Genomic DNA, 21872 nt, shown 5'->3' with positions numbered 1-21872 from the left:
CAGTAGCAGTAGCCAACAGCATAGTGGGAACAGGACAGGAGAAGGCACAAGAGTTGTGTGGCACCAGGGTGGGGATGGGCTGATGGAAGCACTTGGGTCCGGTGAGCCTGGAAGTAAGTGATAGAGAAGGGGTGCAGAAAAGGGAAGAGGGGGATGATGGGGGAGACAGTAGAGAGGGGAGGAGCATCCTGAAGGCCAGAGGACTTGATGCTACTGATTTTCCTACCCGAGGGGTTGTGCATGCTTGGGGACGGGGACAGACTCGAGTAAGCCTAACTCTGTAGCCCTTGGTGCTGGGGCCAAAGAAGGGCTGCTCTTGCCTTTCTTCTGCCACAGGGCAGCTCTGCAGGCATGACTTCTTGCCCTTTTGGATGGTGGCTGCTTTTCTGAGGCGTATCACTTGGGGAGGTGGGCACAGGCAGAACAGCGGGAGACAGAGTCCAGAAATGTTCTTCCAAAGAGGCCAAGGACTCTCTCTCCAATGATTCAGGTGGATGTGCCAGACCAAGCTGGGTGTGTGGGCCTAACTTATCTGTGGCCTTCTGCTTGCATGTACTTAGTTGTGAAAGTGTTGACTGTGAGGACTGGTGCCAATGCATAGGTGTGCATGCTGTGTCTCTGGAATGCATGCCTGGCCTGTGAAATGTGTCAGTGAACAGGCATGAAATGTATGTGCAACCTGGAAAACCCGAGTGCAGTCTTTTCCTCTTCCCAGAGTGGGAGTCTTGGAGTGCCTGCAAGTGTGTGGCTGTGTGTGTACAGGGGGTGATGGCAGAAGTAGGGGGGCTGCAGGCATTATAAAACAGAGATTCTAGGGGGAGCAGTTGCTAGATAGGCCCTGCATAGCTCCTGCTCTGCTTCCCCAGTCTCCCAGGCCCTGGCTTCTCCAAAGGCCCTCCGGGATGCCCCTTATTCCCATCATTTACTCAGGGCCCCAGGCTGATTTTCTTAAGGAAAGCAGTGCTATCTGGTGGCAGGCTGAGGATATGCCAGGAGCAGGTGAGCTGGACCCTGGGTTCCCACAAGGGCTCTCTGCCTTTCAGGACCCCAGCTAGTGGAGAAGTCAGCACCACACTGGCTAGATGATGGACAGAGGGAAGGTGTCTAAGGCTTGAATGCTCCATCCTCATGCATTTTTGGTTCATGGCCTAGGGAGTGCTGGAAGACTGGTGTCGGAAAGTTAAGAGTCCAGCCTTTGGGCCCATGAACCTGGGCCCCATTCCTTGGGCTACCAATCTGGGCTCAGATTTCTTATCTGTATACGTGGCCAAGTGTACCTACCCTGTGGGATGGTAGTGAGGGTTGTATGAAAAATGGGTAAAATATCTGGCTCAGAGCTATAAAGCCAAAGAAAATGGTAGTGGCCATTACTGATAGAAGCAAAGTCCCAGAAGCACAGAGAAGAGAGCTGTGTGTTGTGGCAGATGAAAGGGTTTCAGAGAGGTGACATGTCTGTGATGCTGCTACCCAACATTCTAGAATTTTGGGCCTGAATAGCTGCTGCAAGTTACACGTTTAAGTAAAGGAAGGAGGTCTCCTTTCTGGAAAGAGGGGAATGGGGTCTGATGGGAAACAGAACTAAGAGACCTAGCATCTAGGTTCGACCTAGATTATTTTTTTTTCTTTTATATCCACTAGTTTGTTGTATTTTTCAGATTCCACATGTAAGTGATACCATACAGTATTTGTCTGACTTATTTCACTTAGCGTAATAACCTCCAAGTCCATCCACGTTGTTCCAAACAGCAAAATTTCCTTTCAATAGCTGAGTAATATTCCATTTTGTATGTGCGTGTGTATGTGCGTGTGTGTGTGTGTGTGTGTGTGTGTGTGTATCTTCTTCATTCACCAGGGTTTTTTTAAAATTTATGTATTTATTTCACAATATCATATTTTAAAAATTGAAGTATAGTTGATGTACAATATTTTATGTTACAGGTATACAATATAGTAATTCACAATTTTTAAAGGTTACACTCTATTTATAGTTATTATAAAATATTGGCTATATTCTTCATGTTGTAAGTACATCCTTGTAGCTTATTTTATACCTGATACTTTGTACTTCTTAATCCTCCACCTTCATTTTGCCCCTCCCTTCCCTCTCCCCACTGGTAACCACTAGTACCTTCTCTACATCCGTGAGTCTGTTTCTTCTCTGTTACATTCACTAGTTTGCTGTAGTTTTTTAGATTCCTTGTGTGATATCTTCCAGTATTTGTCTTTCTCTGTCTGACTTACTTTACTTACTAGCTGGCTTCTTATTAGCTATGGAACCTGAGCATGACAGCAGGCTTTTTGGGTCTCATGTTCCCCATGTGGAAGCGCTGAGTATGAGGACTCCATAGAAATACACAGAAACTTGCTCAGGACTCCCAGAGGCGAAGACTGGGTAGGATCTTGTTGGGGAGAGATTCTGCTCACCTGTGGAGTCACGTTTATCTTTCATATCTCCAAAAAGGGGTCCCTCAGTCAGAGTCAGGAGTCGTTCTGGTTCTGCTGCTGATTGGTTGCGATATTCAAGTCATTCACTCTTTCCGGGTCTAACTTTTTCCAGCTGCAAAATAAAAGAACTAAATTAGCTGACTTCTGAGGTCAGCTCAGCCTTAATCTATGGCCTCCCCCCCCTTTCCCCTGCCTCACATATAATACTTGGGATAAATATTTATTGATCCTACGGGCTAAGTCTTAAGCAGAAATACCAAAAAAAAAAAAAAAAAACCCAGAGCGTCTGTATAATGAGTGCTGTGATTTCTCATATTCTTTGAGAAATATTTTCTTAGACCCTGGTATGTTCTAGGAATAATGGGACAAATGAAAAAAATAAAACAACGGCTCTCCCCTATCAAACAAAGCAGAATAAGGTACTGAAAGGTATACAACCTTGGCTTGGGGGAATCCGGTCTTTCACTTTCCGCTTCCGCCTTCCTAGGCAGCCAATGAGTACCTAGCAGTTCGCTAAAAACTACAAACCCCAGAAGTCAACGCGCAGGGCAAAGTGCCCATGCGCCAATCCAGACGGGCGGGCCCCGCTCCTAGAAGAGGAACTTCATTTCCCAGGCGGCTTCGGCGCTCGTCGATATTCCTCTGCTCGCCCTGGCGTTTTCCTCCCGCCTCCTGCCAGCGAGCCTCGCGCCAAGTCGGGGGACGCGTGCGCGTGCGCATGGGGGACGTAGCACGCGAGTGACGCATAATATGTGGGCCGCTCTGGAGCCGTGGTCGCGCTGTGTGTGAGTGAGGGACAGAGTGCGGGACCTGAGGCGGTGTGTGTGAACTGTGGCCGCTGGCGGGGTCAGGGGGGGAGCGGCGGAGCCGCCCGGAAAGGTGAGTTGGAAAGGGAGGGAGACGGCTCTCTGGGAGGGGCGCGAGGAGATGGGGCGCGTGGCCGGGCCGGCGGGAGAGTGGGCGCCGGGCTGGGGGAGGGGCGGCACCTGCCTGGGCCGCCGGCGGGGAGGGGGCGGGCCGGGCCTGCCGAGGAGGCTTGGTCCAGGTCTGACAGCACTTTTCCTCTTCTAGATTTTTGGCCCAGGGGCGGGGCCTCCACGTTTTTCCTCTAGTCTGCAAAAGAAGCTTCCCGAGAGTAACTCTTCCGCCCGGAGTGGGGGGCAAGGGTGTGCCCGCCCCTCCCTGGAGGAGGGGCGCTTCTCATTCCCCTCATCACCTTTTTCCTTCCAATCCTACCAGTCTTCTTCCGTACGGGCTGGGGGGCTCCATCTTCCCTTCCGTACCGCGGCCCCCTTCCTTTCTCGTATTGTGTCTCCGCCTCCAGCACTAGTCACCTGGGCGGGCTCTCCCCTCCCTCAGCCTCGTGCCACCACCTCCTGCACCCGCCCGGCTCTTGGACGGGGCAAGGGGGCGGAGCTTTCCGGGCTCTCCTCCCACCCTCATGGTGGAGGGGAGGAGTGGGAGAGATGTGCGAGTCCTACAGTTTGGAGCCAAACCTAGGAATGCCCACCAAGCTTCCCAGGAGCCTATTTCTGGTGTTATAGTCGTTTTTAACTGAGTGTCAGGCATTTGCTTAACTCACTATTCTCTTCTTAGACGGTTTGCGTCTCACTTCCTCTTATTGCAGTGTTAGCGCTTGGGTTTCGCTTGTGTTGAAGTAGTTCTGAAGTGTTTGTAGGAGTTCTTTTTGAGTCCCAGATGACTCGTCCTTGTCCGTGTCACGTTGGCCTCAGTTTTTACTTACTCCTATCTTTTCAGTGAAGCCTTTTAATTAGTTTACGCGCTTTAATTATTAGCATCTTCCTGTTCTAAACGCTTAATTAATGTACGAAGTAAGAGGTTCGTTGATAGTGTTATCCTTTAATTTTCTTGTCCCACTTTACTGGAGTTTATTTTTGAGATTTATATAAGCTTGTATATTTAGACTCTGGGAGTCGGTTTGGTATTTCTCTGCTTGATGCTGTTAAGATTTGGGTTTTGAATGTAACATTACCCATTTTCGAGTGGTGATATATTTTTCGTTGTTAAGAAGATAATAGATACAGAATTTGGAGACTATAAAGGAAATCCTTTTATGCTCAAAGTCTCTCGAGTAACTACTCGAGCTCAGTGTCTTACTATTCTACCTGTTGTACAGTAGTTAAACTTAATAGAGGAGCAATCTGGTAGAATGAGCCACATGTTTGAAGTGTTTGAAGTCGGTTTGTTACCAGTGTTCTGACGTTTTTGTCATGGTCATGGACAGTAATAGGTTATTGTTATATGTAATCTCAAATGTTATACTATTACTGGGTAAATTTTACTTGAAGCTCCAAGCTTGGGTCTCCCCCACCCCCCCGTTTTCTTTTTCTTTTCTCCAAATAAACAGGAATGCTTACAGACTTTGTTTCAGGATTGTAGCCTTACAGGACCTATCCTTAAAGTGAACTTTTTTTTAGGCATTGGGATACTTTCTGACCAATAGGCCATTCAGTATTGTGTATTAGAAGAGCACTGATTTTATGGTTTAATTCAAAAGTTACAAAAGATATCAAAATGGTAGAAAAGTGGTAGAGCGAGGGTAATAACATGTGGTTAAGAAAAATCTTTCTCCTACCTTTATCCCTGAGAAAGTCAGTTACCTGCCACAAAGGTGATAAATATATCCACTTCTTATGTATTCTTCCAGAGACACACACATGCTTTGCTTTTCTCACTTGACAACATATTCAGAGTTGGTCCACATTAGGAAAGGAAATGCTTTGTAGTTTTTTCCCTACTTTTTAATTAGGAAAAAAATTCAAGCATACTAAAGTTGAAAGAATAGTAAAATGAATACTTGTTTATCCATCCAGATTCAACAATTGTTAATATTTTGCCGTATTTTCTCTTAATAGGTAGATGTGTATATTTGTTTTGTGGAACTATTTGGAAATAAGTTGCAGACATAGCACTCCTAAATAGTTTGGCAAGCATCCTTTAGGATAAGGATTTTCTACATATTTTTTTGTAGGGCTTTATGTTCTTACATTGTATGGGCAGTCTTATCTTTTAACCCTCACAACAGCCATTTCCATTTTACAGATAAGGAAATAGAGATTTGGAGAAGTTAAATAACTTGACCAAGATCTCACAGGTATGTTGGCAGAGTTGGGATTTGAATGCTTGAAACCCTTTTCTACCAAGTACCAATTGATTAGTCTTGGAAACCTTCCTGAGCCCCTTTTCTCATCTGTTAGAAAAGGACAGGGTGGTTATGAAAATTCAGAGTAATGTAAGTAAATTACTTAACTAAGTGTATATCTCATACTAATATTCACTGATGGGTAACTATTGTATCACTTTTAGACAGGCCATAAATTCTGTATACGTCTTAAAGAACTCACTTTGAAACATGGTGAATTGAATAATGCCCCTTCACCATGGTGTCCATAACAAGATGACTACACCTTTTGCATTTTGTTAATAGTCTTTCATTAATAGTAGAATGAATTATCATTGATGTTACTATTTTAGTCTATTATAAATTTATATTTTCCCTGGGCAAGTGATTAGTCCCAAAGTTATAATTATTCTTAGGCATAATTAATTTTGAAAATGCTACCAAAAGTACATATGTGTTCCTAAATTGGACTCTAAAATGTTATTTTAATGCTCTTAAGTTGACCTTTACTAGAGGTTGTTTTTCCTTTAAATTTTGCCTTATGTGCTCTACTGGGCTGATTGCTTAAGTTATCCAGGAGGCATTCCCTCCTGGACCTTTTTTCCCCCATTTATGAAAAAATTTGGTAAAATATATATATCATAAATTAACCATTAACTGTTTTAAAGTGCACAATTCATTTGCACTTAGTAGATTAACAGTGTTGTGCAACCATTACCTCTTTTAGTTCCCAGACATTTTCATCACCCCGAAAGGAAACCCCATATCCATTAAGTAGTCATTCCCTATTTCCCCCTCCCCCATGCCCCTGGTAACCACTAGGCAGCTTTAGTGTATATTTACCCATTGTGGATGTTTCATATAAATAGAATCACACGATGTGTGACCTTTTATGTCTGACTTTTTTCACTTAACATTGTTTTAAAGGTTCATCCACAGCTATAACACATATCATTACTTCATTTCTTTTTATGGCTGAATAACATTGCATTGTATGAATATAACCATATTTTGTTTATCCATTCATCTGTTGGTGAACATTTGGGGTTGTTTCCACCATTTGGCTATTGTGAATATGTTGCTTTGAACATTTGTGTACAAGTATTTGTTTCAATATTTGTTTTCAGTTCTTTTGGGTATATACCTTGGAGTGGAATTGCTGGGTCATATGGTAATTCTATGTTTAACTTTTTTTTTTTTTAAACTGTTTGAGGAGCTACCGAACTGTTTTCTATAACTGCTATGTCAGTTTTCATTCCCATCAGCAGTATACATTCCAGTTTCTCCACATCCTTGCCAGTGCTCGTTATTTTCTGATTTTTTGGTTATGGTCATCCTAGTAGGTATGATTGGTATCTCATTGTAGTTTTGGTTTTCATTTCCCTAATGGCTAATGATGTTGAACATCTTTTCATGTACTTGTTGGCCCTTTGTATATCTTCTTTGGAGAAATGTCTATTCAAGTCCTTTGTCCATTTTTGAATCAGGGTTTTCTGTTGAGTTGTAGGAGTTCTTTATTTATTATAATGATACTAGATCTTTATCAGGTAGGTGATTTGCAAATATTTTCTCCCATTCTGTGGGTTGTCGTTTCACTTTCTTGATAATGTACTTTGATGCACAAAGTTTTAAATGTTGAAATTAATTTATTCATTTGTGGCTTATGCTATTGATATCAGATGAAAATTCCTTGCCAATTTCAAAGTCATGAAGATTTGCCCCTATATTTCCCTCTTAAGAATTTTGTAGTTTAAGTTCTTACATTGAAGTCTTTGATCCATTTTGAATTAATTTTTGTATGTGATGTGAGGCAAGGATCCAACTTAATTCTTTTGTATGTGGATATCCAGTTGTTTCAGCACAATTTATTGAAACATAATGGTTTCTCAAAAAATTCTTTCCCTGTTGACTGGTCTTGGTCTGGCCTACTTGTTGAATATCAGTTGACCATAAATGTAAGATTTTATTTCTGAACTCTCCATTCTTTTGTATTTGTATATATGTCTTTTTTTATGCCAGTACTACACTATTTGTTTTTTTTTTTTTTGATTTGATTTTTATTTTTTGACTGAAGTATAGTAGATTTACAATATCGTGTTAGTTTCAGGTATACAGCAAAATGATTTAGTTATATTTGTGAATTTTTTTCAGATTATTTTCCATTATAGGTTGTTATAAGATTGAATATAGTTTCCTGTGCCATACAGTAAATTCATATTGTGTCTATCTTACATGTAGTGTTTTGTATCTGTTAATCCCATACTCCTAATTTAGTCCTCCTCCATCTCCCTTTCCACATTGGTAACCATAAGTTTGTTTCCTATGTCTGTGAGTCTGCTTCTATTTTGTATATATAGAGTCAAGTTATATATATATTTTCAGATTCCACAAAAAAGTGATAATTCTTTCTCTGTCTGACTTAATTCACTTAGTATGATATTCTATAGGTCCACCCATGTTGCTGCAAATGACAATATTTCTCTTTATGGCTGAGTAATACTCCACTGCATATGTACATCACATCTTCTTGAGCCAGTCATCTGTGGATGGGCACTTGGGTTGTTTCCATGTCTTGACTATTGTAAATAGTGTTGCTGTGAGCATTGGGGTGCATGTGTCTTTTTAAATTAGAGTTTTTGTCTTTGCCAGACATATGCCCAGGAGTAGGATTGCTGGATTATATGGTAGTTCTATTTTTGTTTTTTTAAGGAACCTCTGTACTATTTTCCATAGTGGCTGCACCAACTTCCATTCCAACCAACAGGGTACAATGGTTCTCTTTTTCTCCACATCCTCTCCAGCATTTATTATTTATAGGCTTTTTCATGATAGACATTCTGACTGGTGTGAGGTTATACCTTATTGTGGTTTTAGTTTGCATTTCTCTAATGATTAGCGATGTTGAGCATTTTTTCATGTGCCTATTGGCCACCTGCATGTCTTTTTGGAGAAATGCCTATTTAGGCCTTCTGCCTATTTTTTGACTGGGTTGTTTGTGGATTTTTGGTATTGAGTTGTATGAGCTGTTTGTATATTTCAGATATTAATCCTTTGTCAGTCACATCATTTGCAAATACTTTCTCCCATTCTGCAGGTGGTCTTTTCATATTGTTGATGGTTTCCTTTGCTGTGAGTAGTACACTGCTTTGATTGCTGTACTTTGTAGTTTTGAAATCAGAAGTGTGAATTCTCCAACTTTCTTCTTATTTAAGATTGTTCTGGCTATTCAGGGTCCCTTGCAATTACATATAAATTTGAGGATTGATGTTTTCATTAATTCAGAAAAGGTCATTAGGTTTTTGGTAGGGATTGTATTGATGGTTAATTGCTTTGGAGGATATTGCCATCTTAACAATATTAAGTCTTCTAATCCATGAACATAAGATGTCTTTCCATTTATTTAGGTCTTCTACAGCAGTGTTCTGTAGTTTTCAGTATGGAAGTCTGGTGCCTTTTTGGGTTAAATTTATTCCTTAATATTTTATTCTTTTTAGTGCTATTTTAAGTGAAATTGTTTTCTTAAGTTCATATTTGGATTATTTATTGCTAGTGTATAGCAATACAACTAATTTTTGTATGTTAATCTTGTACCCTGTAACTTGCTAATTTGTTTATTAATTCCAATAGTTTTTTTTGTAGATTTGTTAGGATTTATTATAGGGTCATGTCATCTGTGAATAAAGATAATTTTATTTTTTCCTTTCCACCTTGGATGCCTTTTCTTTTTCTTGTCCAAATGCTCTGACTGGAACTCCAGTACAGTGTTTAAGTGGTAAAAGCAGGCATCCTTGTCTTGTTTCTGATTTTAAGGGGAAAGCTTTCAGTCTTCCACCATTCAGTATAATGTTGGCTGTTTTTTTTTTTTTTAATGCCCTTTATCATATTGAGGAAGTTCTCCTCTGTTCCCAGTTTACTGAATGTTGAAAGGGTGTTGAATTTTGTCAGATGGTTTTTCTGTATCAGTCAGATGATCATTTTCCCCCTTTATTCAATTAATGTATTGTATTACATTAATTGATTTTCGGAAGTCATACCACCCTTGTATTCCTGGGGTAAATCCCTCTTGGTCATGGTATATAAACCTCTTAATATACTACTTTATTCATCTTCCTAGTATTTTGTTGATTTTTGCATCTATTTTCATAAAGCATATTGGTTTATAGTTTTCTTGTGATGTCGTCTTTGGTATCAGGGTAATGCTGGCCTCATGCAAAAAGTTAGGAAGTGTCTCTCTTCAGTTTTTTGGAAGAATTTGAGGATTTTTTTTTTTTTTAATGGAGGTACTGGGGATTGAACCCAGGACCTGGTGCATGCTAAACATGGACTCTACCATTGAGCTACGCCTAGTCCCCAGGATTGATGTTAATTCTTTAAATATTTGATGGAATTCACCAGTAAAGCCGTCTCTCTCTGTCTCTCTCTCTCTCTTGCACTTTTAGGATGTGTTTTAGGAGATTAATTTTGCTGTTACCTTATGTTACTACTTCGCCCAGTCTCTAGATCTTTCACTTCTGCATAAAATTTTACTGCCGAAAAATTGATTAAATTATTGCCCCACTCTTTTCAAGATTGTCAAGGTCATGAAGAAAAAGAGAAGACTCAAAAACGGTCATAGACCAGAGAACAGTAGGGAGACATGACAACTAAATGTGATCTATCCTGGATGAGATCTTGGAACAGGAAAAGGACATGAATGGAGAAACTAGTGAAATATGAATCAAGTCTGGAGTGTAGTTAATGATAATGTACCAAGGTTTGGTTTTTTAATTTTGACACCATACCACTATAAAATGAGATGATAACATTAGAGGAACCTGAAGTAGGTGAGGGGTATATGGGAATTCTCTTAACTATCCTTGCAACTTTTTAGTAAATCTATAATTATTCCAAATAAGTTTTGAAGTTTTATTCCAAATAAATTTTTTAAAATGTAGATTAGTCAAAATTGATTGCAGTCAAAATTACAGCCTGGGTTTTCTCAAGGTAAGGTCAGAAGTCCATATTAATTTGTTACATCTGTAGTATTTCTTTTTTATGACTTTGTTTAGAAAGACTGAAAATGTGAATTCTTTGCGGAAAAGAAGCCTTTTAATTTTTTTGTTTTGGAAATATTTTTTCTCCTTTGGAGTTAGGGGTAGCCCAGGTGACATGAATCACTCTCAACCATTAAAATTGTCTTAACTGTATAAAACATAAGTATTTAAAATTTACAGAGTTGGTAGTATCATCTTTTATTTATTTATTTGGTCTTATGGTAGATATCTTTAGAAGAATGACCAATAATCCTAGGTCAGCTAGTAATCCCTTTCTGGTGTGAAACTTTTTGTGGAATGGTTGCTATTTCTGTGAAAATACATACTTTGCATGACAGGATCTGACATTTTGATCTGAAGACTACTTTGGCAAAGTTGATCTTTGAACCATCTAAACATTCAGGTCTCATTTATCCCGCTTGGAGTCCCTTATAAACCTCTCTTCCCCGTGTGGATGTCTTACGCGGCTTCTTTAAAGCCTGTCTCACCTCCCTGTCCTTCTATATCCCGGGCTGATCACTCAACCCAGCACTTTTTCTGCCTTTCTCCAGTCTCTTATCTTTCTTCCAGGAGGCCAGTTGTGAGACAGGTTAGGAGTTTTGAAGACAAATGGGTTTATAATATTCCTTCCCAACTTTCATGCTGGTAATGATATCTACTTCAGTACTTGATCTTTTGTTAATTAACAGAGTTGTGTTGTTTATCTTTCATAGAGCTTTCCCCCCAAAGACTTATAAGAACAAAATATTTTTGGGAGTAGTTTTTGGCTGCATTCTGTATTTTAAAAAAAAATTGTGGCCTCAAAGATTTGGACCTCAAGATCTAGACGTGGGATTATTGTTTGTTTGGTATGAAGGTGCAGGTTGTAGAGTGTTCCTGTGAAACTTTTCCTAAGCTGAAATGATGTAAAGTGAAGAAGCAGTTACCCTAGAACATATCTTGCTAACAGATACACAAAATAAATTGAGATAAAGCACAGATGCTCACAGCGGTTCGAAGCTATGGCAGCTTGATGCTGAGTGTAGTTCCTGTGGAAGGAGCTTGGAGGTGCCACTCTCAGTGCTTGGGGTGCACACTGCCTTTATAATGGTTTGCTGCAAAACATGCTGAATGCTTTTTTTGCTTTTTGCTTTTTTTCATAAAAGCAAAAATCCTCTTCAGATTCCTTTGGTTTAGCAAAAACATATACTAATGTAGATCTTTCATAAAAGCAAAGTGGGCATAAAGTGAACTTTTGAAATGTGGGGGTACCCGTATGTGCATTTTTGAGGGGAGAAAGGGACCATAGGTTTTGCCCACTTCTCAGAGGGATTCCTTATCTAGAAAGGTTAAGAATCATGATTATGATCTAGTTCCCTGTCATTTGACAGTGAACAAACTGAAGTTGAGAGAGGTAAAAAGACTTGTTCATCATGACTTAATAAGTATCTGGGCTCCCAATCCCTGCTTTTCTACTGTGCAATGAATAAAATTATCTACAGGGTCCAAGGGTTAAGTTTCCTTTGCTTTTAATTCTTTCCCTTACTTGCTCATCCCTTTTTTTCTCCCTCCTTACTTTTCCTTTTGTAGGAAGTGTGACAGGTTTATTTGCCTGTGTTCATTTGTTTCTCTCTCTCTCTCTTTTTTTTTTTTCTGCTTCCTTAGGCCAAGCCATGACTACAGTAGCGGTACATGTGGACTCGAAAGCTGAGCTCACTACCCTGCTGGAGCAGTGGGAAAAGGAACATGGCAGTGGGCAGGACATGGTACCTATCCTTACCAGGTATGAACAATTAAGGTTTTTTTTTTTTAAGAAGAAATTGGAAAATAGTATAGAATATTTTCACTTTGTGAATTCTAAATCCATTTTCTCCCTGTCAGAGCTAGTCTTTCTTACTCTACTTATTGAAGCTTTTAAAATTTCTTACCTTCCTCTCAGTCCCTTTGTCATCATTCTCCTTTCTAGGTTCTTCTGCCAGTGTTTTAGCCCCAAGGTGTTGTTGTGATTCTCTTTTGTCTTCATCCTAAATATTCTACCTAGATAGTTTTCTCTCTGTCCATGATTTAAAAAATTATTCTCATGTTAACTTTCAAATCTCTATTTCTACTTCAGACCCCTCTTTTTAAAAATTTCAGACCCATTTCTCAGCTGCTTGGTGTATACATCTTTACTTGGTTATTCTATAGACACCTGAAACATACCTTGTCCAAAATAGAGCTTATCATCTTTATCCTACCTCCCTTGTCATTCACCGCTTGTGCTTTTATACTCCCTGCTTGATGTAAATGGTTTTAAACTAAAAACTGAAAACCATTCTCCCCAGCGTATTCCTCTACTAGCACAACTTAGTCTCTAATCCTTGAGGATTTCTACACTTGATCTTAGCCAAAAGGCCGAGAAGCGATATTCCTTGAGGATTTCTACCCGCTCTTCTTCCTCATTCTCATTACTACTTGCTTCATTAGGTATTGATCATGTCTTGACTGGCCCATTAGGCAGTGTGCATTTTCCCTCTGTCTCCAATTTACCGCTTCTAATACATCATCTCCTTTGCTGAAGGATTCCTCTTTCTCATACACAAATCTGATTGTCATACCTCTGCTCATTATTCTTCTCTGGCTCCCTTTTCCTACAGAATGAAGTGTAAATTTTTCAGAGTGGCCTATGATGCCATTTGTGATTTGCCCTTAACTTCCTTTTCCTGCTTCATCGTGTTGTTCTCCTTCAGTAAGGAATAGTACCATGTTTTCCAGCATCTATGTGCCTTTACATTTGCTGTTTCTTTGGCCTGAAATGCTTTTTCTTGGTACATCTGCCTGGCAAGCTCTAGTCCTTTCAGAAAGCAGTTAAAAAATCATGTCTGTCTCACAGACATAGAGAGCAAACTTATGGTTCCAGTGGGTAAAAGGGATGGCAGGGGGAAAAAAAAATCATGTCTGTGAAACCTTTTCTGATTTTAATGTCCCTGCTAGGTTTGGGCCCTCCCTTCACCCGCCTCTTCCGCCTTTTTTTCTTTAAATTACTCCTGTCATTTGAATATAAATATTATAATCCCTCCCATTTTAATTACCACATTGTACTATAATTATCTTTTTACATGTGTCTCCTCATTAAATTGTAAGCTTTTTGAAGGCAGGTACTACTCCTTTTTATTGGTGTCTCCTCAGACAATGACTTGCCCCATGCCTGGTACATAATAAGCTGTGTGTGACATAATTGTATCGAATGAATGTGTTAAGAAGGAGAGAAAGTGAAAAATAAAGGCTAGGTAGGGATGCCCATGGTTTTTCTAAGCAGGAGGTCACTGGAGGGGAACTTTAACATCTAATCTTTGATATCATAGCAGTGGAGAAAAACCTTTTTGTTTATGCAGTGATCTATTTTTAGGGATAAAGAGAACTCTGATCTTATAAACATTTAAATAGGGATAAATGCTTTGTTCATAACTGCTCTTGATACATGGGGAACATGTGAAGTTACAGTTTTTTTTTTAGGAAAAGAGTTATTGCTGACTGGTGAAAAGTGGATTATCATTTATAGAGGCACTGGAAATTAAGAACTACTAATCACAAGCTACTTGAAATGCAACCACAGTGAATTAAAGAATCTTAAGTATTGTGCAGTTAACATGTGGATTATTGATTGATGTAACTGAAAGGAGGAGAGAGTCATAAATGGAGATGATGATGTTAGTGGTAATTCATTTAATTGCTCAAAAAATATTGAGCATGCACCCTAAAAATAGTCAGTTTTATTTTCAGAATTATTTCATGTTCATTATCATATTTGACCCTGAACTTTGTAATTATGCTATGGTATTCAGCAGTGCAAAGCCTAAAATAGAGGGGCTTTGTCTTCAAGGAGATAACTATATGGGAGGCAACCAATGGATACAAAACAATGCACAGTTGTACAAGTAGTATATAATGAAGTGCTAGATTGGGCAGTGTGGTTTGTAAATACTGCAGGGGCTAAGAGAATGGAAAGATTTGAATGAGTCAGTTTTTTTATTCAACAAATGTTTGAGGACGTTTTGTGTGTCAGAACTGTAGGAGACACTTCTCTGAACCCTGGGTTCCTCATTTGTCACTAAAAATATCACTGAGAGCTACATTGTTAAAAGGTAGTCATCCTCAGAGCTACTTGCAAAAGACTACGTAGTAGGGCAATGGAAAGCTAAAGTTAGGATACTGGGTTTTAACTCCATTTCTGGTGGGCTTTCCAGTTATAGGCTGTGGTAAAGATTCCTTGGAACAAGGACTTGAAAGTTGGTAGAATATAGCTTGATGATATGCAGAGACAGAGTTTTCTAGGAAAAGTGAAAATGTGACTGAAAAAGGCATCCAGGGAAGAATGAACTGGGACATGTTTTTGTGGTAGTGAAGAAATGGGCCTCACCAGAGTGGAGGGTTAATATAAAGTAGAAATGGAAGATAACGTTGTATGGAACAGGCTCTTAAAAAGATCTTCAAGGTTAGATGGAGACTTTAAGAGATAGTAGGATGAGTAAAGTATAGTTTGTTTTAGAGAGGGGCAGCTGCTACCATCCTCCAAATTGTGGGTCTGTTCACTGGATATTTCCTCAAGTACCTTCACATCTGTCACCCCTTCCCCCCCTTCCCCAGCTGGCTATGGATTTGGGTGTTTTGTTGTATTCCATGAAAGCAAATGAATTTCAGGCCTACCTACTCTTTTATTGACTACTGTTTTTAATTATCTTTTTGGCCATTTTCCTAAGAAAAATACACAACTGTTTATAACTTTAATTGACTTTTTATTCTTTATGTTGTTTTATTATAATCAAGTATTTTGACTTGATTCTGTGAAAAGGGACTGGCATTGGGCCAAGCTATATGAGCTTAACCCGGGTTCTGTGGGTTTTTTTTTTTTATATTATTGAGATACAACTTGTAGTTGATCCATGGTTGCTTGAATCTGTGGATGTGGAGGGCCAGTGTGGTACTGTGACATTGTATATAAGGGACTTGAGTTTCCAAGGATTTTGGTATCCCTGGGGGGGTCCTGGAACCAATTTCCTGCAGATACCGAGGAGTGACTGTATATACTATATAGTGCTCTGCTTTATGGATTCTTTACTTGTGAAATCATCACCCAAATCAAGTTACAAAACATGAGTACCACCTCCAGATGTCTCCTTCCTGCCCTATCTCAGTCAATATCTACCTTTAATTAATTGGTTTTCTATTTGTTTTTGATTCCCAGTTTTCATAGGAACAATACCTAAATAGCTCTGAGATATCAAGCTCTGTTCTAAGCAAAGTACATATATTAACTTAAACCTCAGGGAAACTATAAGATAGAGACTGTTACCCTCATTTTACAGATTAGGCGCAGAGAGGTTAAGTAACTTGACCAAAGTCACAAACAGTGGAAGAGGTATGACTTGAACTTTGGCTATCTGACTCCAGGATCCATGTTTTTAACTTCTGCTATGCTATATTGCCTAGTTTCTGCTGAGATACTAGTAGATCTTATAATACGTAATTTAAAGTATGTTTTGTTTGGTTACCCTTTGTGGCAAAGAGAATTTTCAGGTTTAGGGGGAAAGGTAGAAAAGGTAGAAATACTGTTGAAGATTGATGGAGAAAAATATACCAAAGTGGGCAAGAATTTGTAGGGAGCTTTATCCTTAAGACTAGGAAGTATGGTTTTATGGAAATAAAGCACATAGGAGAGTTTGAGTAGGAACAGAGCATGCTGAATACTGGAGAGCATGATAGCCTTGTATTTGATTGTCATTGTAATAGGTTAAAATGTCAGTATTGCTTAGGGTACTCAATAAGTGATTTTTCTTATTTCCAAAAAATGTGTGAATATAAAAGAACAATTGATACATGCAGCAACATGGATGACTCAATGTGCTGCGTGAAAGAAGCCAGACGTAAGGGAGAGGGTATAGTTTAGTGGGAGAGTTTGGGCTTAGCATGAATGGGGTCCTGGGTTCAATCCCCAGTACCTCCATTAAAATAAATAAATAAACCTAATTACCCCCCCCCCAAATAACATGAAAAAAATAAAATGGATAAAAAAAAGGTCGGACATAAAAAGAGTATATATGATTCCATTTATGTGAAATTCTAAAACAGGAAAAATGATCTTTAGTGAGAAAAGGCAGATGAGTTGTTGCTTGGGGCGGGGATGGGAGCTTGAGTGCGTGGAAGAATGTTATAGGCTGAGGTAACCTAGAAAAGCCCTGAAGCAGTTATGAATTTGGACTCTGAAGAGTAGGGAAGGCCATGTGGCTGCAGCTTTAATAAAGGAAGAGTGCAGGAGTAGAATGGTCAGAGATGCAGACAAAAGCCAGTGTAAACCATGGCAGTGCTTGGGTTTAATTCAAGTTGTTGTAGTGAGTCATTGGAGGTTGGAGATGAATTGTGTCAGGTTAAGCATAGAAGCAAGAAACAAGGAGACCAGGGGAAAGTCTATTGCACATAGTCCAGGAAATTGATAAAGTTGGTCTGGACAAAGGTAGGAATGGTCAGGAGTTAAAGAAATGATTGAAGTCAGGAGATACTTTGTAGGTAGAGCTCATAAGAAATTTCTGTTGTGGGGGATGAGAAAAGGAAGGCTTTAATGATGACTCCTAGGTTTTTGGTTTCTGAGGGGGTGGTAGTTTTTTTTTTTTTTGAGACAGAGTTGGAGAGAAGGATGAATTTGGGAGTGGAAATTGTTTTATAAGATGATGTATAGATCTTTATGTTCGTCAGGAAAATACCCTTTTTCTGACTTTTTGCTTTTATTTTGTGTCTTGACTGTTGAATTGATTATTGCAGATGGTGGTACTTTTTTTTCTGTATGCTTGTCTAGAATTGATCCTGTCTTCCCTTTGTGCTAGGATGTCTGAATTAATTGAAAAAGAAACTGAAGAATATCGTAAGGGGGATCCAGACCCATTTGATGATCGACATCCTGGTGAGACCTGTGTTCTCTTAAACCTGGCTCTAATTTTCATACCAAAAAATTGCTTAATATAGGGACTATTTTTCAATTGAAATAACATCTTTCATGCTAAGTTTTAAGACCTTTTACTTGTTAAAATATTGCTCAAGGCAGGGGCAGTGAGGAAAAATAAATTCCTGGAAAAACTGAAGTATTTTAAATATTTATGTATCAAAAAGGAGTTACCAAAAAGTTAGTTATAACTTGAAGAAACTAAATTGTATTAAGTATACCTTATTGATTCGGTTGATATGATTACAAAGATTTAAAAAGAGAAAAATATCTTCCCTCTTTGACTTTTAAACCAAAAAATGTTATCCTCTGTGCCTTTGTCTTTCTAACAGTGGTAATTATCCTTTTACTAATGGGGAAATGTGGTTGAGAATGCATTCAGTGCCTTGCGTTTAGTTATAAAATTGATACTTGGAACCTTGAATAATAAACAGACTTCTTGATGACTATTTTAGTGTCTCAGTAGCTAATATATGCCATCTATATTAATGTGTTTTTATTTTGGGCTAATTTAATTAGAGCCATGACAACCGAGCCTGCTTCGGCATGGAATTTGCTATAATATAGAACTATATGGGACTTGAGACTGCCATTTTATGTTTTCTCTAAGGTAGATTATAAGGGGACAAAGCTTAAGTGGAATGGGCCCACACTGCATATAAACTTTCTCTTTATAAAGCCAGAGCAGTTCTTTATGAGTCAAGAGTCTGAAATTTTGTATGTGGAGAAATAGAAAGAGTGGGACCTATAAAAATAAAAGCATTGTATATTTACCTGAATATTCCAGAGTTTATTTCTATTTCTTGGACTTTTATTCTCAAATCTGAATAAGCTATGCATTTCAGACTGAGTGTCCTTTGTTTATGTGACATTACCTGCTGCTCTTGTGCTAGACATCCCTACTTGTGATTTTGAGAACTATTTACCTGTGTAAGTCACATCGTCAGTAAGGCAATCATAGCATGAAGAAATATGAAAGTGAATATGAAATAAGAAATGAAGTTAATTCACGGGGTTATGAAAAGAATTAAAAGATAATTACGCTTAGTGCATTGCCTTGGAAAGGATGAAATAGTAACAAGTAAGAAAGGAAAGTCAGAATGATCTGCCTTTTTTCAGTAGAAATTTAAAGACAGTTTTTTTCCTCCCTACTTCTTATGTTAAGCAATATTTGTCATTAGGCATAATTTCTGTTAATAAAAATGAAGGTCTCAGTTTTATCATTTATAAACAGAGAAAGTTAGGTAATCTGATATCCTCATTTGTTTTTATAATATCGTTCTCTAACTTCTGTTTTTGTGAATTTGGAATATTCATTACAGCTTGGTAAAAACTTTATCAGCAGTTTACATCTTTTCTTCATCCTAACTTGTATCCTTTGACTAAATTTGTCACTCTGAAATGAAAATTAAATGTATGGTATCTGTTTTAAAAGCAAACCAAGAATTTTCCCGACCATTAACTAATTCTTTTACTTTTAGGCTATGTGTTGAGTAAATCCTGGGTTCCTGGCCTCCTCTCTTTCCGCAGGAGCTCAGAAGTTAAAATGGCCAATGTTACTATATCTTTAGAATTGGTGATTTCTTGGTGGGATTCCCCTCCTCCCCCAAACCTGGGGTGTCATTACAGGTTTGAGGACACATCTCTGCTGCTGTTGGCATTATAGTTGAAAGAGAGATTGGGCTTGGAGCCTGTCTTCTCCAGGCCACCCATCAAAAAGAAGCTGTGCTTCCTTCCTTTCTCTGGCTGGGAAATTGGGGTTTTTCTGTCTCTTAGGCCCCCATATGATTCTTTTGTAGACTTTGTATACTCTTAGTGATGCTGGTCTGGGTCTAGTGCTCATTTATTTGATTTGTCATTGATGTGTAGGCAAATGCTGGATAATGGGAAGGTTAGAGAGCAGCGTCTCAAATTTTTTATTGTCACTTGATTTTAAAAAATGTTTCTTATGAAATCTAATTCATCAAAAGAATCTTTTGTTTCTATTTATTTTTGCTGACCTTTTAAAAACACTTGAACAACCCAGGTGCCTTTCCAGAGGTCTAAATTGCTTGACTGGGATGACTTACTCATTCCTTTGTTTGTTCCTCCCCTCTTCTTTTGGTAGGTCGAGCTGATCCAGAGTGTATGCTGGGCCACTTGCTGAGAATACTCTTCAAGAATGATGATTTCATGAATGCAGTAGGTTTGCTTATTACTTTTCTCCAGAGATCATCACCAGATGCTATACTTTTATTGTTTTTTTTGTAAATAGTTTGCTTTCTCCTGAACCCTTTCCAAAGTTGGGAATAGATTGGGTAGATTTTTAAATTTGGTATTGGTTCAATTAAATAAGAGTAATCATGGACGTCTTTATTACCAAAGTCCTGGTTGTGGCCAGGGTTTTTTCTCTTTGGTGTGTAGTTTGTTCAGTTGAATATTGGCGAGGGTTCCCAAGGCATCTGTGCTCATTCTGGGGCAAGATGATTTTGAGTTTGGAGATATAGGAGTCCTCCTGGGTTCCTGAATAGAAAAATGAGTGTTGTGTGCAGCATGATTCTGCACTGACAGTATCGGTGTGTGCATTGGGTATGTGGAGGGAGAGAAAGGTGCCTTACTTAAGTCTGTTGAGTAAATGAGGGGGGAAAATATATATGTATTACTTACAGCTCCTGAACATAGTAATTGTTCAGTACATTGTGGCTGTTAGGTTTGTTTTTGGATGTGGAATAGCATAATGCTTGAGAGCATGGGCTTTGGGGTCCATGTTTTGGCTTGAAGTGCAGCTCCATTGTTCATTCACAGTTTGATCTTTAGGCAACTTAAGCTTCTTCCAGCTTTATTTTCTCCAAGCTTTATTTCCCTGATCTATAAAATAAGGCTGACAGTTCTTACCTTAAAATGTTTTTGTAATCTTTGAATGAAATTAAGCATGAAAAATGCATAGCACAGAACCTGGCACATGAGGGCTCAGTAATTATTAGCTGTTAGTATTATTTGTATCATATTAATACCTAATTATATTTCTTTATTGCTGGTGTCTTTTCTCAGCTTCATATCACTTCCAGTTGCCTTCTAGACATTCCCACGTGGTTATTTCCCACAGGCACCTTGAATTCTGCATGTCTAATTGTTTGCCCCACAGTCTGTTTCTCTTGTTCTCTAGCTCAGTAATGGTGTTCTTTTCAACCAGCTAGAAGTTATCCTTTATTCCTGTAAGCTTTCTTATTCAGTGAGCTTATAGGTCTTATTGTTCCTTTCCCCTAACCTTCACAAATCCCTCCACTTCTTTCTGCCCTTGTTGCCAGACCTTAGTTTAGCCACCACTATCTCTCTCTTGATTAGTGCAATAGCCTCTTAGTTGGTTTCTCTTCTTGTCTTCCTCCAACCCATTCTTTGTAGCCCAGATATCTTTATGAAATGCAAAAAGTGATCATGGTACTCTCTTGCTTAAAATCCATTAGTGGTTTCTCATTGCCGTCAAGATAAATTTTAAGTTTCTTATTTTGGTTTATAAACCCAGTCTGTCTCTGGCCTTTGTTCTCTCAATTTTCAGTTCTTGCCCTTTGGCCCTCCTCTCCTTCCAACTCCTCCTTAGCTACTCCTGCTTGTCCTTTATGTTCTTGCTTAGAATCCTTTCCTCTCTAAAGCCTTCTCTGAGATCTTTGCCTTTGTAGAGCCTCTCATAGGCTTCTGTAGCATCCCGAATTTATGGTAGATACTTGTTTTCCCAGCTGTCACCTGTGTTGGATTATGAATCCTTTGATAGTAGGACTGTGTCTTATTCACTCAACAGTGAATTGTACACCCAGCAACAGAACACAATACCACTTAGTAGTAGGGATTTAGTAAATATTTGATGAGTGCCAAAAGGAAAGTTTTATTAATACATTCATTTATAAATATAAAATATGAAAATCAACTTTTTCGTTAACCATTGTTAAAAATGGGGGTAGTTAAGGGAGGCTCATCTTGCCCTGCTTTATCCTTCTGAAAAAGTGTACGTGAGGATGGGGGGTGATTTCTTTGTGATACCCTTTGATCTTTAATTTCTGTGATTGCTGAGTTACTGTTTTAGGGGGAGGTTTGGCTTTAAAGCTGAAGAAGAAATTATATATGATATTATGGCTCAGCAGGATCATAACTATAATAATTAAAGGTTTTTTTCTGTATATATTTTTTATTGAAGTATAGTCAATTTGCAATGTGTCAGTCATACATGAACATACATATATTCATTTTCATATTCTTTGTCACCATAAGTTACTACAAGATATTAGATATAGTTCCCTGTGCTAAACAGTATGAACTTGTTTATCTA

The 21872-nt window shown here is 38.7% G+C and overlaps 2 protein-coding genes across 9 annotated transcripts in view; one reads left to right on the top strand and one right to left on the bottom strand.

Moving 5' to 3' along the window:
- RAD54L2 (RAD54 like 2) overlaps positions 1-3816 on the bottom strand; it is a 107246-nt gene extending 103430 nt beyond the window's left edge. Inside the window, exons 1-3 of one of the 2 annotated variants that reach the window (XM_072941364.1) lie at positions 3662-3816; positions 3436-3558; positions 2425-2557 (exon numbers count right to left, since the gene is read on the bottom strand). The gene's annotated coding sequence lies outside the window, so the exon portion shown is untranslated. Of the gene's footprint in view, positions 1-2424; positions 2558-2883; positions 3015-3435; positions 3559-3661 lie in introns of those variants that run through there. The other variant, XM_072941365.1, reaches the window with a different exon arrangement.
- Positions 1-21872, top strand: part of DCAF1 (DDB1 and CUL4 associated factor 1) — a 73265-nt gene that overhangs the window by 2386 nt on the left and 49007 nt on the right. For 5 of the 7 annotated variants that reach the window (XM_072941361.1, XM_072941358.1, XM_072941363.1 and 2 more), the window contains 3 exons: positions 12265-12382; positions 17457-17533; positions 19680-19753. In XM_072941361.1, coding sequence (XP_072797462.1) covers positions 12273-12382; positions 17457-17533; positions 19680-19753 — 261 coding nt within the window. In that variant the 5' untranslated portion in view covers positions 12265-12272. Of the gene's footprint in view, positions 1-3198; positions 3325-5508; positions 5561-12264; positions 12383-17456; positions 17534-19679; positions 19754-21872 lie in introns of those variants that run through there. The other 2 variants (XM_072941359.1, XM_015235615.3) reach the window with 2 other exon arrangements.

Source organism: Vicugna pacos, chromosome 17, assembly GCF_048564905.1.
Source record: "Vicugna pacos chromosome 17, VicPac4, whole genome shotgun sequence".
Taxonomy (NCBI): domain Eukaryota; kingdom Metazoa; phylum Chordata; class Mammalia; order Artiodactyla; family Camelidae; genus Vicugna; species Vicugna pacos.
Note: the sequence above shows the minus strand (reverse complement) of the source record. Positions and strands in the feature narration are given on the sequence as shown.